Raw genomic sequence first — 14,536 nt, 5'->3', positions numbered from 1 at the left:
TGTCCCCCTCTTCTTTCTTCTCCTGGTTGAGCTCTGATCATCCAGTCATACGGTCCAGGTCACGTGGGTATCATCTGCAAGTGTGGGCTCCTGTGCACATGCCCTCTCTTCCCGTCAGCCGGTAGCTCCACTCTCCTCTCGAGTCCTCCGTGGCCATGCCACTGACTCTGAGCCCAAGAGTCCCCAGGTCTCCTCACATTGCTTGCCAACCAGGTCCCCAACTGGGTCCACAGTAGTCCACTGAACATTGTAGGGCTTAGCTTGCCGCTTCATTGCTGCTTTTACCCCACTTCCCCCCATCGGTGAATACATCCAATACTCTTATTTAGAGTCTTATAACTTGACATCCTAATCACTGTAAGAATAGCATTAGAGTTTGTCGTGAACATAACTAAGCTCTCTTTCATTTAAATAAGGAGCTCTGGTAGCGTAGTGGTTACGAATTGGGCTGTGAACCTTAAGGTCAGCGGTTCGAAACTACCAGCTGCACCGCGGGAGAAAGATGAGGCTTTCTACTCCCGTAAAGATTTATACCCTCGGAAACCCTATACAGGGTCGCTATGGGTCGGAACCGACTCAATGGCACATAACAACAACAACAACAACATAACTTGACATCCTAATCACTGTAAGAATAGCATTAGAGTTTGTCGTGAACATAACTAAGCTCCCTTTCATTTAAATACTTACAGAATCTTCATTAATTCACATTCCTTGTTCCCTTTTGATTATGTATTATCTCTGAACTTCTGTTCATAATTTTTAACAGAACTTCATACTACCTTTTTATTTTATTTTACCTTTTCTCTATTTTAAAACTCTCCATTCCATTCAGGTCAACATTCTCAGTCTTTCCCCTGATAAATCATATTATTTTCTCTTTGCCTTTGCTCTTATGATTTCATCAATTTAAATGTGTTCCACATTTCTCTCCTCAGAAAAGGTTTATTCATCTCCTAATTTCTGAGCCAAATTCTACTTTTTCCTTGATTTTTTGCTGACTCCATGTACTTATCCAATTGTTGTTGTGTTGTTGTGATATGCCGTGGAGTAGGTTCCGACTCATAGCGACCCTGTACAGGGTATCTGAGGCTGTAAATCTTTACGGGAGCAGAACGCCTCATCTTTCTCCCACGGAACAGCTGGCAGTTTCGAACTGCTGACCTTGTGGTTCACAGCCAAATTCGTAACCCTTTACTAAATGTTTATCGTGTGTATGTTCTGTTTAATATAACAAATTGAGAGCTCAATAGTAAGGAAGAGAAAAATTAAATTCCAATACCTGTTGAATCATAGCCATGTGATGTTTGAAATGTATTAATCCTTATAATTATTAGTAGTTTGGGGATTTGGGGGTGGAATTGAGGTGTGTTATAAGAGAAGAATAAAACATAGCTCCATACTTAATATGGGTGAAGTAATGATCTAGTGAAAAATTATTTGAAGAAAAGTAGAAAATTAATGTTAAATGTGAGATACATAGTGTCTTTCCTTTATTATAGCTTTGAATTGATGCTTTTTCTACCAAATATAGAGCATTGTAGGATAAGAATTTGACCAAAAGATCAATTTGAACATAAGGTCAGTGGTTCAAACTCACTAGCTGCTCCTCAGAAACCTTTTATAGGGCCAATATTAGTCAGGACAGAGTCGACAACAATAACAGTCAAATATAGTACATTCTATTATTGTTGTTTTTGTTCTTAGATGCCTTCAAACGGATACCAACTCATAGCAACCTTATATACAACAGAACGAAACTCTGACTAATCCTGTACCTATATCACAATCCTTGCTACCCTGTAGCCCATTGCTGTTACCATTATTCCAATCCATCTCTTTGAGGGTCTTGTTCTTTTTCACTGACCTTCCACTATACCAAGCATGAGGTCCTTTTCCAGGGACTGGTCCCTACTGACCATACGTCTGAAATATTAGAGATGAAGTCTGGCCATCCTGGCTTCTAAGGAACACTATGGCTGTACTTCTTCCAACACAGATGTGTTTGTACTTTGGGCAGTCTATGGTACTTTAAATATGCTCCTCCACCACCATAACACAATTGGAACAATTATCCTGAGATCTTCTTTATTCACTGTTCAACTTTCATGTGAATATGAGGTTTAACATATGAAACTGTCCTACTTTCACATGCATATGAAAATACCAAGGCTTGGGTCCGGCACACCTTAGTCTTCAAACTGACTTATTTGCTCTTATACTCTTTAAAGAGGTCCTGTGCAGCAGATTTTCCTAAGGCAGTACATGGTTTGATATCTTGATGGCTACTTCCATGACTGCTGATGGTTGATCTGAGCAAAATGAAGTCTTTGACAACATCCATCTCTTCTCCATATATTTTGATGTTATTTATTGGTACAGCGGTGAGGATTTTTTTTTTCTTTACATTGAGGTACAACCCATACCAAAGACTGGTCTTTGAATTCATTAGTAAATATTTTAAGTTCTCTTTGCATTCAGAAAGCAAGGTTATATCATCTGCAGAGGAAACTTGTAGTGACTATTAGCACTAGTGTTGCTTTTACACAATAATGAATGGTGTCAGAAAATTAACATATACTTAGAAAAGTTAAACAGACGACACATTTGGGGGCAAAATATAGACTTTATTGTAAGAGTGAAATGTATTTGAGGAAGCTTCAGCATTTGAAGGTGAAGTCTATGTTATATATCTTCTGGAGCTAGTGAATTTTAAATAGTTCTTAAAATGAAACTATATTAGATAAATTGCATCAAATGAAAATCAATTCATTTATTTAAAATATAGTACAGAAGACACTGTTATTTGTTATGATTAAAATAGGAGACAAGATATAAATATCTATACACTTATGAATATTTCAATACAGGGGGAAATATAAACAATTTTTGATAAAATAAATATGTTTTATAAATAGGGAAATAAATGAGTAAATAATGTGATGGTAAAGTAATTGAATTCCTGCACATTTCTTGAAATTTCTGCAGTTTCTAACAATAAACTAAGTTCAGTAATACAAAGATATTTTCCCATAATGCTAACCTTTTCTAAAAAATTTATTTCCTGCATCTATTATCCCCATCTCAAGTAATCTCAAACTATATGTGACAAATTGAAGAAGAAAGTATATTAAAAGTATAACAATTATTATCTTCATTCTTAAGAATTATAAATTACAACATATTATCTAATATACTTAATCCCTTCTTCTAAAAAGAAAAAATATGAGTTTTTTCCAATAAACTATAGAATTATGACTTCCCTCCCTGCCCCCCACCACCAACTGCCATTTAGTAATCTATTTCTTCACCTTCACTGGATCTTAAAAGATTTTCTCAGGGCAGCACGGATTTGCTTAGTCTTCAGGCTGTACACAATTGGATTGAGCATTGGGGGCATGAAGATATATATGTTTCCCAGGACAGCATGTGTTATTGGAGGAATTCCATGGCTGAATCGATGCATCACAGTTATTGCTAGGAGAGGTACATAGTAAATAAGGACAATAAAAATATGGGAAAAACAGGTATTGAGTGCTTTCATCTGGCCTTCTCTGGAGGCAATGCCCATTACTGCTTTGAATATCAGCATATACGATATGGCTATAAATAAGAAGTCAAACCCAAAGGAACAGATAACTAGAACCAGCCCATAGAAAATATTGATTTTTACTTGGCCGCAAGCTAACTTCATGACATTTGGGTGGAGGCAGTAGGAATAAGAAAGTGTTTGGCCCTTGCAGAAAGGAAGTCTCTTGAGCAAGATGGGTAATGGAATCATGAGTGCTATACCCCTCAGCAAAGCTGTGAGTCCCATTTTGGTAATTCGTGAATTAGTGAGAATCGTGGTATATTGTAGGGGGTAACTGATAGCCACAAAACGGTCAAAAGCCATGGCCAGCAGGATTCCTGAGCCCATGGAAGAGAATGTATGAATAAAGAAAAGTTGACTGAGGCAGCCATCGAATGCAATTTCATAAAGGCCAAAGAGAAAGACCTTGAGCACAGAGAAAAGTGTGGAGACAGAAAGAATAATGTCAGCTCCTGCCAGCATGGACAAAAAAAAGTACTGGGGCTGCTGTAGACTACGCTCTGTCTTCACCAAGTATAACACCGTGCAGTTCCCCACCATCGTAGTGATGTACATCAAACTTAGAAGTGGTCCCAGCCACAGGCGGGCACCTGCCAACCCTCGGAGGCCAGTTAGGATGAAAACAGCAGGTTGAAATGTTGTGGTATTAAACTCAGGCATGGAAAACTGAAATCTCCAATTCAAAGCAGCTTCCTAGATATGGATTCTATGTAGAAAACAAAACAAGACTTTCCAATTCAAATAACACTATATAAATGTCTAGTTTCCCCAAACAACATTAAAAACATTGATACTTCATTTTCCTAAAAATTAAGTTTTTCTGGCCTGTATTCCCTTGTGTGTTTTGTAGTATCAGTCCCGTGTTTAATTAGAAGTCAGTTAAGTAACAAAAAAAAGAATTTTTTGTTAAAACCAAGCACTTAACCCTTTGTGCCACCAGCACTCTTGCTCTGTGATTTGTTCTTTTGTGTGTGTGTTGTTGTTGGTAGGTGCCCTCATCGAGGTGGTTCTGATTCATAGATATCCTAATGCACAACAGAACAAAATACTGCCTGCTCCTGGTCCTTCCTCATAATCATTGCTACACTTAACCATTGCAGTTGCCACTGTGCCAATCTAGATCATTGAGGGTCTTCCACTTTTTTACTGATCCTCCACTTCACCCAGCATAATGTCCTTTCCTAGGGACTGTCTTCCTGACAATATTCACAAAGAATGAGAGACGAAGCCTCGCCATCCTGGTTTCTAGGAGCATCCTGGTTGTACTTCTTCCAACACAGATTTCTTTGCTCTTCTGGCTGTCTGTGGTACTTTCAATATTCATTGTTGCTGTTAAGTACTGTGGAGTCAGTATTCCTCATAGCAACCCTGTTTAGGGATCCTGAAAAGTGACTTATAGATATGAAACTCCGACCTTTGGGGAAGCAGTCCAATGTTTATCCTATAGCACCACACCAGCACTCCATAGATGAGCACTGAACTGCTAACCAAAGGTTGGAAGTTCAAATCCACCAGACACTTCGCAAAAACCTGGTAGAGAATCCTTAGGAATTGACATGTATATACATACAAAACAGGAGTCCTGGTGTGGCACTGTGGGTTAATGTGCTGAACTGCAAAGTCAGTTTGAACTTCTGGTTAGTGGTTCAAGCTCACCAGCTACTCATTGAAAACCGTCTACAAGGTCACTATGGATCGGAACTGGCGGCACTTAACAACAACCACACGCAAAAATGCAAAAAGTATTGTTAGAATATCATAAAAATCTCTAGTAAATGTAAAAATGTAAAGCTATTGTTTTATTATCTCTATCTACATACTTCTGAAGGCAGTGTTTCCATCTCTCCAACATTTCCCCCAAAGAATTCTGTACTCTTTGATTTACACCATGTCAAATAGCAGTTTGTCTACACTTTATACTACTAGGCAAAAATCTGTCAGTTTATTCAACATGTGTAGTCTCTGCCCTAAATATGTTGGATAAACATCCTAGAAGAGAAAGTGATGCCAGTGTTAGGGCCAGCAATATAAACAGAGGACAGGACAGTACATTTCCATAATGCTCAATGAAGCCTCATTTCCCTCATCAAGCCAAGGATCCAGTATAAATTCCAAGTTCTTGGCAACCCATGCAAAAGAAAGACTAGAAATGTAGAGTAATTTTTAAATACAGTTACCAATAGGTAAATTATTCCTAAAAGAAACTTAGAGAGAAACCATCAAAATCAAGTCAGTCTGAAAGCAGGAAATGTGGACAGGTAAATAAAAATTAAGTGAATTAAGAAATTAAACCATAGCATGAAATACCAGTATAAATAACAAAAAGAAAGTCAATGACTTATTCTTGCAAATACCTCACATGTATAATATAAATGGTTATAATATGTTACATAATTATATATAGTCACATATATAATATAATATTTAAAAAGGTATAATGTAACAAATAAACTATACACATGCTGTTGTTATTAAGTGCTGTAGAGTCGGTTCAGATTCAAAATGATCCTGTAAAAAATTTCCAAGGAGTGATTGCTGAGTTTAAACCACCAACCTTGTGATTCAAACTAACTGTGCAGTCCTGTCATTAACCTGCAGCACCACACCCAGACTTCAACAACTAGAATACACAGGAAGCAGATGGACCATATCTATGGGAAGAGATGGTGGAAAAGCTCAACATCAGCAGCCAAAACAAGGCCAAGGACAGACTGTCGAACAGATCATTAATTCCTCTTATATAAGTTCAGGCTGAAGCTGAAGAAAATTGTAACAAGTATGCAAAAGCCAAAATATGACCTTGAATATATCTTAATTGAATTTAGAGACTATTTCAAGAACAGATTTGCTGCATTGTACACTATTGACCAATTACCATAAGAGTTGTGGGATGACATCAAGACCATCATACAGGAAGAAAATAAAAGTTCATTAAAAAGACAGGAAAGAAAGAAAAAACAAAAATATATGTCAGAAGAGATTCTGAAACTTTCTTTTGAACTTACAGAAACTAAAGCAAATGAAGGAATTATGGAAATAAAAGAGTTGAAAAGAAAATTTCAAAGGGCAGCAAGAGAATAGAAAGGCAATTATAATGAAATGTGCAAAGACTTGGAGTTAGTAAACCGAAAGGGAAAAACATGCTCAGCATTTCTCAATCTGTTGCAATATTGAAGGAGTCTATGGAGTCCTGGTGTGGCATTGTATGATAAGCACTGGACTGTTAACCTCAAAGCCAGTGGTTCAAACCCTCCTTCTATTCCATGTAAATAATATACAGGGTTGCTATGAATCATAATTGACTCAACAGCACTTAACAACTAGAACAATAATATGGGTAAAATATTGGATAAAACATTCAGCATCAAAGGTAGATGAAAGTAATGAATATGCAGAATCACAGTACCAAAAATAAATAGCCCATGTCAACCACTTCAAAATGTAGTATGTTATCAAAAACTTAAGGCACAGAAGGACTTGGTTCAAGCTTCACTAAAGACATTGAAAATGAGACTCTAGCAATAGAGGGAATGCAAATATAATGTTTTCAACAGATAGAAACCATGAGATACTCACCTGTCTATGCCATGAAATTTGGAGGAACATTACATGGCTAAATGAATAGCAGAAACTCTATTTGTTATTTGTGCCCATTCCAAACTAACATGAACCAGGAGAATGTGGAAATCATGGAGCAATATAACTATTATCATATACAAGTAAAATTTTGCTAAAGAAAATTAAAAAATGCTTACAACAGTACATTCACAGGGAACTACCAAAAAGTCAAAATTGAGTAAAGCTTTCAAGACCTTTATTTGCTGATAAGTACAACTCAAAATTAGCAGAAACATCCATTAAAAATTGGAACATAGAATGTACAATTTACGAATTTAAGCTAATTGGATTTGTCAAAAATAAAATGCAACACATAAAAATTGACATCCTGGGCACCATTGAGCAGAAAATGACTGGTATTGTCCATTTTGAATCTGATAATCATATAAATTATTATGCCAGGAATCAAAAACTGAAGGGGAACAGCTTTGCTGTTCAACATCCATCTTGAAGTACATTGTAGTCTGTGATAGAATAATATCCATATGCCTATAAGGAAGACCTGTCAATACCACTAACCTTCAAATTGATGCACCAACCACTAAAGCCAGTGATGATGAAATTCAAGAATTCTACCCACCTGTTTAGTATGAAATTGATCAGTCATTTAATAAGATGTTGTGATCATTACTGGTGATTGGAAGATTGAAAACAATGAGGAAGGATCAGTAGTTTGAAAATATGCCATGGTGATGAAAATTATCTAATCTGAATGGAAATTATCTAATCTGAAAAAGAATGTTACATCAGGACTGGAGGAAAATACATTAACAACCATTGGTATGCAGATAATACAACCAGGCTTTCTGGAAGGGAAGAGGATTTAAAATATTTACTCATGAAAACCAAAGCCTACATACAGCCCTTAGCATGAATTGTACCACAATGTTAAGAAAACAAAATTCTCACAACTGGGTCATTAAAGAACATCATGATAATTGGGGAAAAGATATAAATTGTCAAAGAATTCAATTTGCTTAGGCCCGTAACCAACACTCATGAAAGCAGCAGCCAAAAAATTAAATGATGTATTGCATCAGGTAAACCTGCTACAAAGGTTCTTTCAACTATTAGAAAGCAAAGAGGTGAGTTTGAGGACTAAGGCTCACCTAGTCCAAGCCATGGTATTTTCAATCATTTCACATACGTGTTAAAGTTGGACAATGAATAAGGAAGATCATAGAAGAATTGACGCATTTAAATTATGATGTTGGAGGAGAATATTAAAATTACCATGGATTGCCAGAAGAACAAACAAATCTGTCTTGGAAGAGGTGTAATCAGAATGCTCCTTTGAAGAAAAGATGGCAAGACTTCATCTCTCATACTTTGGACATGTTGTTAGAAACGACTAGTCCCTGGCGAAGGACATCATGCTTGGTAAAATAGAGGGTCAGTGATAAAGAGGAAATCTTCCATGAGATGGATTGGCACAGTAGCTGTAACAATGGCCTCAAACATAACAATTGTGAGAATGGTTAAGGACTGGGTAATTCTCTTTCATTCTCTTGTACATAGAATCTCTAAGACTTGCAACTAACAATAACATTCTACAGTGAAATATATATATATTTCAATCATTCAATAATTTAATATAGTGGAAAGTAAAAGTATGGTATTTAAGTATAAGGATCAATTATTAGAAAAATCCAGAGACTATATAAATGTAACAAACAAACACTAGCTATATAATCTATTTTTTTTTAAAGTAATGAGGTAGTAAGTCTGTATTTCTCACATTGTTATCTTCCTACATTTTATTCTAGAGTCCTCTAATTCTCTAGATAAGCAAACTGACAGCATTGTATTTTAATTATTACATTATAATGATTCAAATGTTTTTTGGTAAAAATAAGCTAATCATGATTCATAGAGTTTTTCTTTGAATTCGATTTCAGCATAAGTCTCTAAAGATTTGCCTGATTTAAATCCCTTTCAATGTAAAACGAAACAAGAACAGATTTGATTTTTCCTCAGGCAATCACCTTACCTGTATAATCTTCTGATTTCATGTTTAGTTCCTTTCTTTTGTGATTATTTAGTGAAGCTTTTGTCCACTGAATAATATTTTGGGGCAAAGACTAGGTACGTGGAACTGTACAATTAGTGATCATGACCCAACACTTTATCCTTAGGTTTTAGCATAGTTGATGTTCTTATTAATTTATTCCTATAAATCCATTTTGACATGATTTTAAATAGTTACTAAGGAGTCATGGTGTGATCCTGTAGGCTAAGTACTGGATTGCTGAATACAGGGTTGACAGTTCAAACTCACCACTTGTTCCTTAGAAACACTCTGACTTATTCAGCAGCACTTAATACCGACAGCAACAAGAAGGAACTTAGGGAGTGAGGTGTCTCTGTAGGATAGGACTGGACTGGAAAACACGGTAGGCAGTTTAAGTCCATCAGCTGCTTACCAGGAGAAAGATGAGGCTGTCTGCTCCTCCAAAATCTACAGCTGGGAAACCTTATACAGGGTCGCTAGAAGTTACAACTGACTCAATGATTCTAAACAACCACATGTACCTTTGGAGATTCCTGGTGGTGTAGCCAATTACAAATTGGGTTGCTGACTCCAAGGTCTTCTGTTTGAATCCATCAGTCACTCTGTAAGAGAAAGAGAAGACTTCTGTTCCTGCAAGGATTTATATATAGACTTGGAAACCCTACATAGGGTCAATATGAGTTGGAATAGATTTTATGGCAGTGGGTTTGGGTTAAGCAGCTTATGAACCCTGGTGGCTCTGTAGAATAAGAACTGGATTGCTAACTACAAGTTTGGCAGTTCAAACTCACTGGCCATTCCACAGAAAAAAATGTTAGACTCTTCTGCAAAGACACACAGCCTTAGTAACTCTAAACATGGTCGTTTATGGGTCAGAATTGACCTGATGGCAGTCCCTTTTTTTCTTTTTTTAGATTAGCTTAAACTTAAATTTGGAAAATTTGGTGATATTAAAACAAATGATATTAGGTTTCTAAACCTAAGTGAAATTACTTTTTAAATATTACCTAGAAGGTCTTCACAGTGTATATAGGAAGAAAACTTAGTTCAATAAGTCACTTATACATTATGTGAGCAAGTGATATCACAGGAAAAAAATCTGAGGATAAAAAAAAGTATTACAATACTTCAACAGAATTTAAAGGAAACAAAATTTAAGTAACTACTAAAACATCTTTACACTTGCTTGTCATAACAATTTCAGGGGATGTCCACATGTGATTGCCATTTAAAAACCCCTGAGAGATATAATGATTTAGGCAATTTCTGACTGAAATTATAGTTGTTGGTATACTGCATAGTATACAGACCTGGTTTTAAAATACTTATGAGTCTTCAATCATACACTTTTTCTAACACAGCCTAGGGAAGTACACGTAAATATTAAAAAGAATTTGTTGAATAAAATGGATGAACACGATTAGTCAGTCCAGTATGTAAAGAATATAATTTCTGTGATAGAATAGAGTCTGACATCCACCTCTATTGTGCGAGAGGAACGCAGAGTCTAGAAATAGAAAGAAAGCATGTATGGCTAAAACACAGACAGTGAGTAAATGGGGGCAAACCTGATGAAAATGTGCAGGGAATCCTGCAAACACAGAAGAGTTTAAAATACAGTATTTCAAATGACTCATTTACACATTAGAACATTAGTGTGCTTTCTGTGAGGAAATGGTTTAGAGGTCAAGAATTTATAAATGGGAACAAATAGTGAGCCTAAAGTCTATGAGAAAGTCATTGGAATTTGATTAAAAAATATATATGCCAAAATGGATAAAAATGTGTGACCTCAAGCTGCATTTAGAAGAGGAAATCAAAATTATTTGTGTTTAATCCCTGGTATAACACCAAGTTTTCATGTACATCTGCTAACTCTAATCTACTCATAACTAATATAATTCTACTAGTCTTCTCAATATTGTCTCATGTAAGGTGATCACATTGTACCCAAGAATGATAAATAAAAACCACCAAAGAGCTGGACAGTGCCCAAAGAAGAAAGTTGATTTCTGACGTCTACAAATTTAGTAAGGATCTTTGGTGCATTACACTCTGGGCTGTACGGAACAGACTCCACAACACACAAAAACATACCTTTACCTTAAAGCATATCCAGGAGTCCTGGTGTTGTGCTACGGATTAATCCACTGGACAGCAAAATCGGTTTGAACCACAAGGTCGGCAGTTCAAGCTCAACAGCTGCTCCTTGGAAACCCTATACAGGGTCACTATGGGTCAGAACCAACTTGATGGTACTTAACAACAATAACAACAACATCTCCTATTCATGTTGCCAGGAACAAGAAGCTTACTTTACATGTATGTCTATGATTTAAGCACAGGTTAAGTCCACACCTTCATATCAAAGTCTATGTTCTGATAGGGTCATTTATTGCTTTGCCTGCTTGCCCTCTAGGACATTTGCAACATCAAGTAGGAAATTTCATCATGGGAGCACTTGCTGCCCTCTCACTTCACTCCATAGGGACAAAATTAATCTGCTTATACCTCATAATTTCCTTAAATTAGATGAATCCACAATGGTCCTGGGTATTAGAGTCAATCAGAGATGTTTAACAACAGCATCATTATACAAAACTAAGTCACCTGAAAAGCAGGGAAGCACTGTGACTCAGAAAGTCCAACTATCAGAGCTATCCTAGACACTTAACAACAACAAATCCTAGACAAAGACTTGTACAATTTTACTTAGAGAAGGAAAAAGAAATAGGGTTGCAAACATTCAGTAACCTATTGATGAATGGTGATGGTGGTGGTGGTGATGTGCCGTGGAGTCCGTTCTGACTCAAAGAGACCCTGTACAGGGTTCCCGAAGCTGGAAATTTTTTACGGGAGCAGAAAGCATCATCTTTCTCCCGCGGAACCGCTGGCGACCTTGCAGTTCACGATACCATACATCATGGTATTTAGGGGAAATCAAATATCAGTGTGAGATATAGCACAAAGTGTCTTCCTTTGCTTTCTGATGACATTATTCTTCTGATCTCCCACCCGTTGTCATTGTTGTTATTGGTGTTAGGTGCTGTTAAGTAGGTTCCAATTTATAGTGACCACGTATAAGGTTTCTAAGGAGCTCTGGTAGCATAGTGGTTATGAATCGGGCTGTGAACCACAAGGTCAGCAGTTCGAAACTACCAGCTGTTCCGTGGGAGAAAGATAAGGCTTTCTGCTCCCGTAAAGATTTACAGCCTCGGAAACCCTGGACAGGGTCGCTATGAGTCGGAACTGACTCCACGGCACACAACAACAATAGGGTTTCTAAGGAGCTGCTGGTGGGGTTTGAACTGCCAGTCTTGTGGTTCCAAGTACAGTGCTGAGCCACAGAGCCACACCAGAAGTCCATCCCACTCTTAGTACTCCTGAAATATAATTGTTGTTGTTTTAAGTGCCACAGACTCGTTTCTGCTATTCTGTATAGGATTTTTGAGAAGTAACTGGGAGGTTCGGACTGCCTGTGGTGATCCGACAGCGCCACACAATTGTAGTTGTTGTTGTTACGTGCCATTGAGTCAGTTCTGACCCATAGCGACCCTGTACAGGGTTTCCAAGGAGCAGCTGGTGAGCTTGAACGGTCAACTTTGAAGTTCAAACGGCTTTGCAGGCTGGCGCATTAACCCACAGTGCCACACCAGGACTACATAAAATGTAGAGATGATGGTAAAGATCAACCTACTTGTTCAATCTTCAAAGCAATTCTCTGAGGATATCATCCAATTAAGAGAATTAAACAGACATCTAAGTATTGTTGTTTTCATTAAGCGTCGTAGAGTTGGTTCCGATCATAGCTACCCTGCATAGACTTTCCTAGGAGCCGCTGGTGGGTTTAAACTGTCGACTTGCGGTTCAAACCGACCACGGCAGTACAGTGCATTATACTGTAGTGCCACACCAGGTTTCGTTTTTCTGAACGGCACAGACTGGATTCAGAATCTTATTTGCAGAAACAAATTTCAAATAATAAAAACAGATCTATTTAAAATGACAAATAATACTGCTATTTAATTGTGGTATTATCTCCCATGCATTATAATAACTATCTGTTGTTTTTGTTGTTGTTGTTGTTTTAAGTTAGTCATGTATAAGGAGTCCTGGTGTGGCACAGCAGAATAATGCACTGAACTACAAGGTCAGTTAAAGCAGCAAGTTTGCAGTTCAAACCCACCAGCTTGGAAACCCTATACAGGAACGCTATGAGTTGGAACTGACTGGACGGGCACTTAATAACAATAACAACAAGTCATATACAAAACCATTAAATTTTATATAAAAACATTATATGCATATATATGAGGGCTTCAAAAAGTTATTAGAAAAAAATCCTTTATCTTTTCATTCCATTTTCCACAAACTTTTACCAGAAGTAAAAATTTTACACGAAGCTCCCTCTTATATACAGAGAGAAAGAGAAAAATGAGGCTTTTACACCATTTGATAGGGGTACGATAGCTCCACACTGTGAGCCTGGACTGTGAACCATGAGGTCCCCGGTTCCAGTCTGCCAGCCACTCACTGGGAGAAAAATGAGGCTTTCTGTTTCTGCAAAGATTTAAAGACTTGTGGCTATGAATTGGGCTGCAAACTGCAAGGTCAGCAGTTCGAAACTACCAGCTGCTCCGTGGGAGAAAGATGAGGCGTTCTGCTCCTGTAAAGATTAACAGCCTTGGAAACCCTGTGCAGGGTCGCTATGAATCGGAACCGACTCCACGGCACATAACAACAACAAAACCTTGTTCAGGATCACTATGAATTGGAAATGACCCAACGACACTTAGCAACAACAACAACAACAACAACAACAACAACTTCATTTGACAAAATTTTATAATAAACTATTTTAATTTTTATAATTAACATTATTTGTTAAATAATATTATTTATTGCAATCTTAAGAGGCACTTCAATTTATTACAATATTATTCTGTTTTAAATACTGGAATGAATTAAATGTCTATGATTTGTTGTTGTTATGTGTTGGGAGTCTTTTGTTGAGCTGATCAATTTCTTCTTTTGTTATGGGTCTGTTCAGGTTTTCTACTTCACTGTGTGTAACTTTAGGTAGGTCATGTTTATCTAAAAAAGTATCCATCTCTTCTAACTTTTTAAATTTGTTGGAGTATAACTCTTCATAGTATTCAGTTATTATCCTTTTGATTTCCTTTGGTTCCGTTGTGACATCACCCATGTGATTTCTAATGCATGTTATTTGTGTCTTCTCCCTCTTTTCTTTTGTTAGGTTTGCCAATGGTCTGTCGATTTTGTTAACTCTTTTAAAGAACCAGCTTCTTGTCTTG

The 14,536-nt window shown here is 37.0% G+C and overlaps 1 protein-coding gene across 1 annotated transcript; it reads right to left on the bottom strand.

The window, feature by feature from the left end:
* Positions 1-3,313: 3,313 nt before the first annotated feature.
* On the bottom strand, positions 3,314-4,252 carry LOC102821464 (olfactory receptor 51I1-like). The gene has a single exon (XM_006870227.1). The coding sequence runs from the start codon at positions 4,250-4,252 to the stop codon at positions 3,314-3,316; it is 939 nt and encodes a 312-aa protein (XP_006870289.1).
* Between the last annotated feature and the right edge of the window lie 10,284 nt (positions 4,253-14,536).

This window comes from Chrysochloris asiatica, unplaced genomic scaffold (assembly GCF_000296735.1).
Source record: "Chrysochloris asiatica unplaced genomic scaffold, ChrAsi1.0 scaffold00140, whole genome shotgun sequence".
In the NCBI taxonomy this organism is placed as follows: domain Eukaryota; kingdom Metazoa; phylum Chordata; class Mammalia; order Afrosoricida; family Chrysochloridae; genus Chrysochloris; species Chrysochloris asiatica.
The sequence above is the reverse complement of the archived record's forward strand: the minus strand, read 5'-3'. Positions and strand labels throughout refer to the sequence as shown.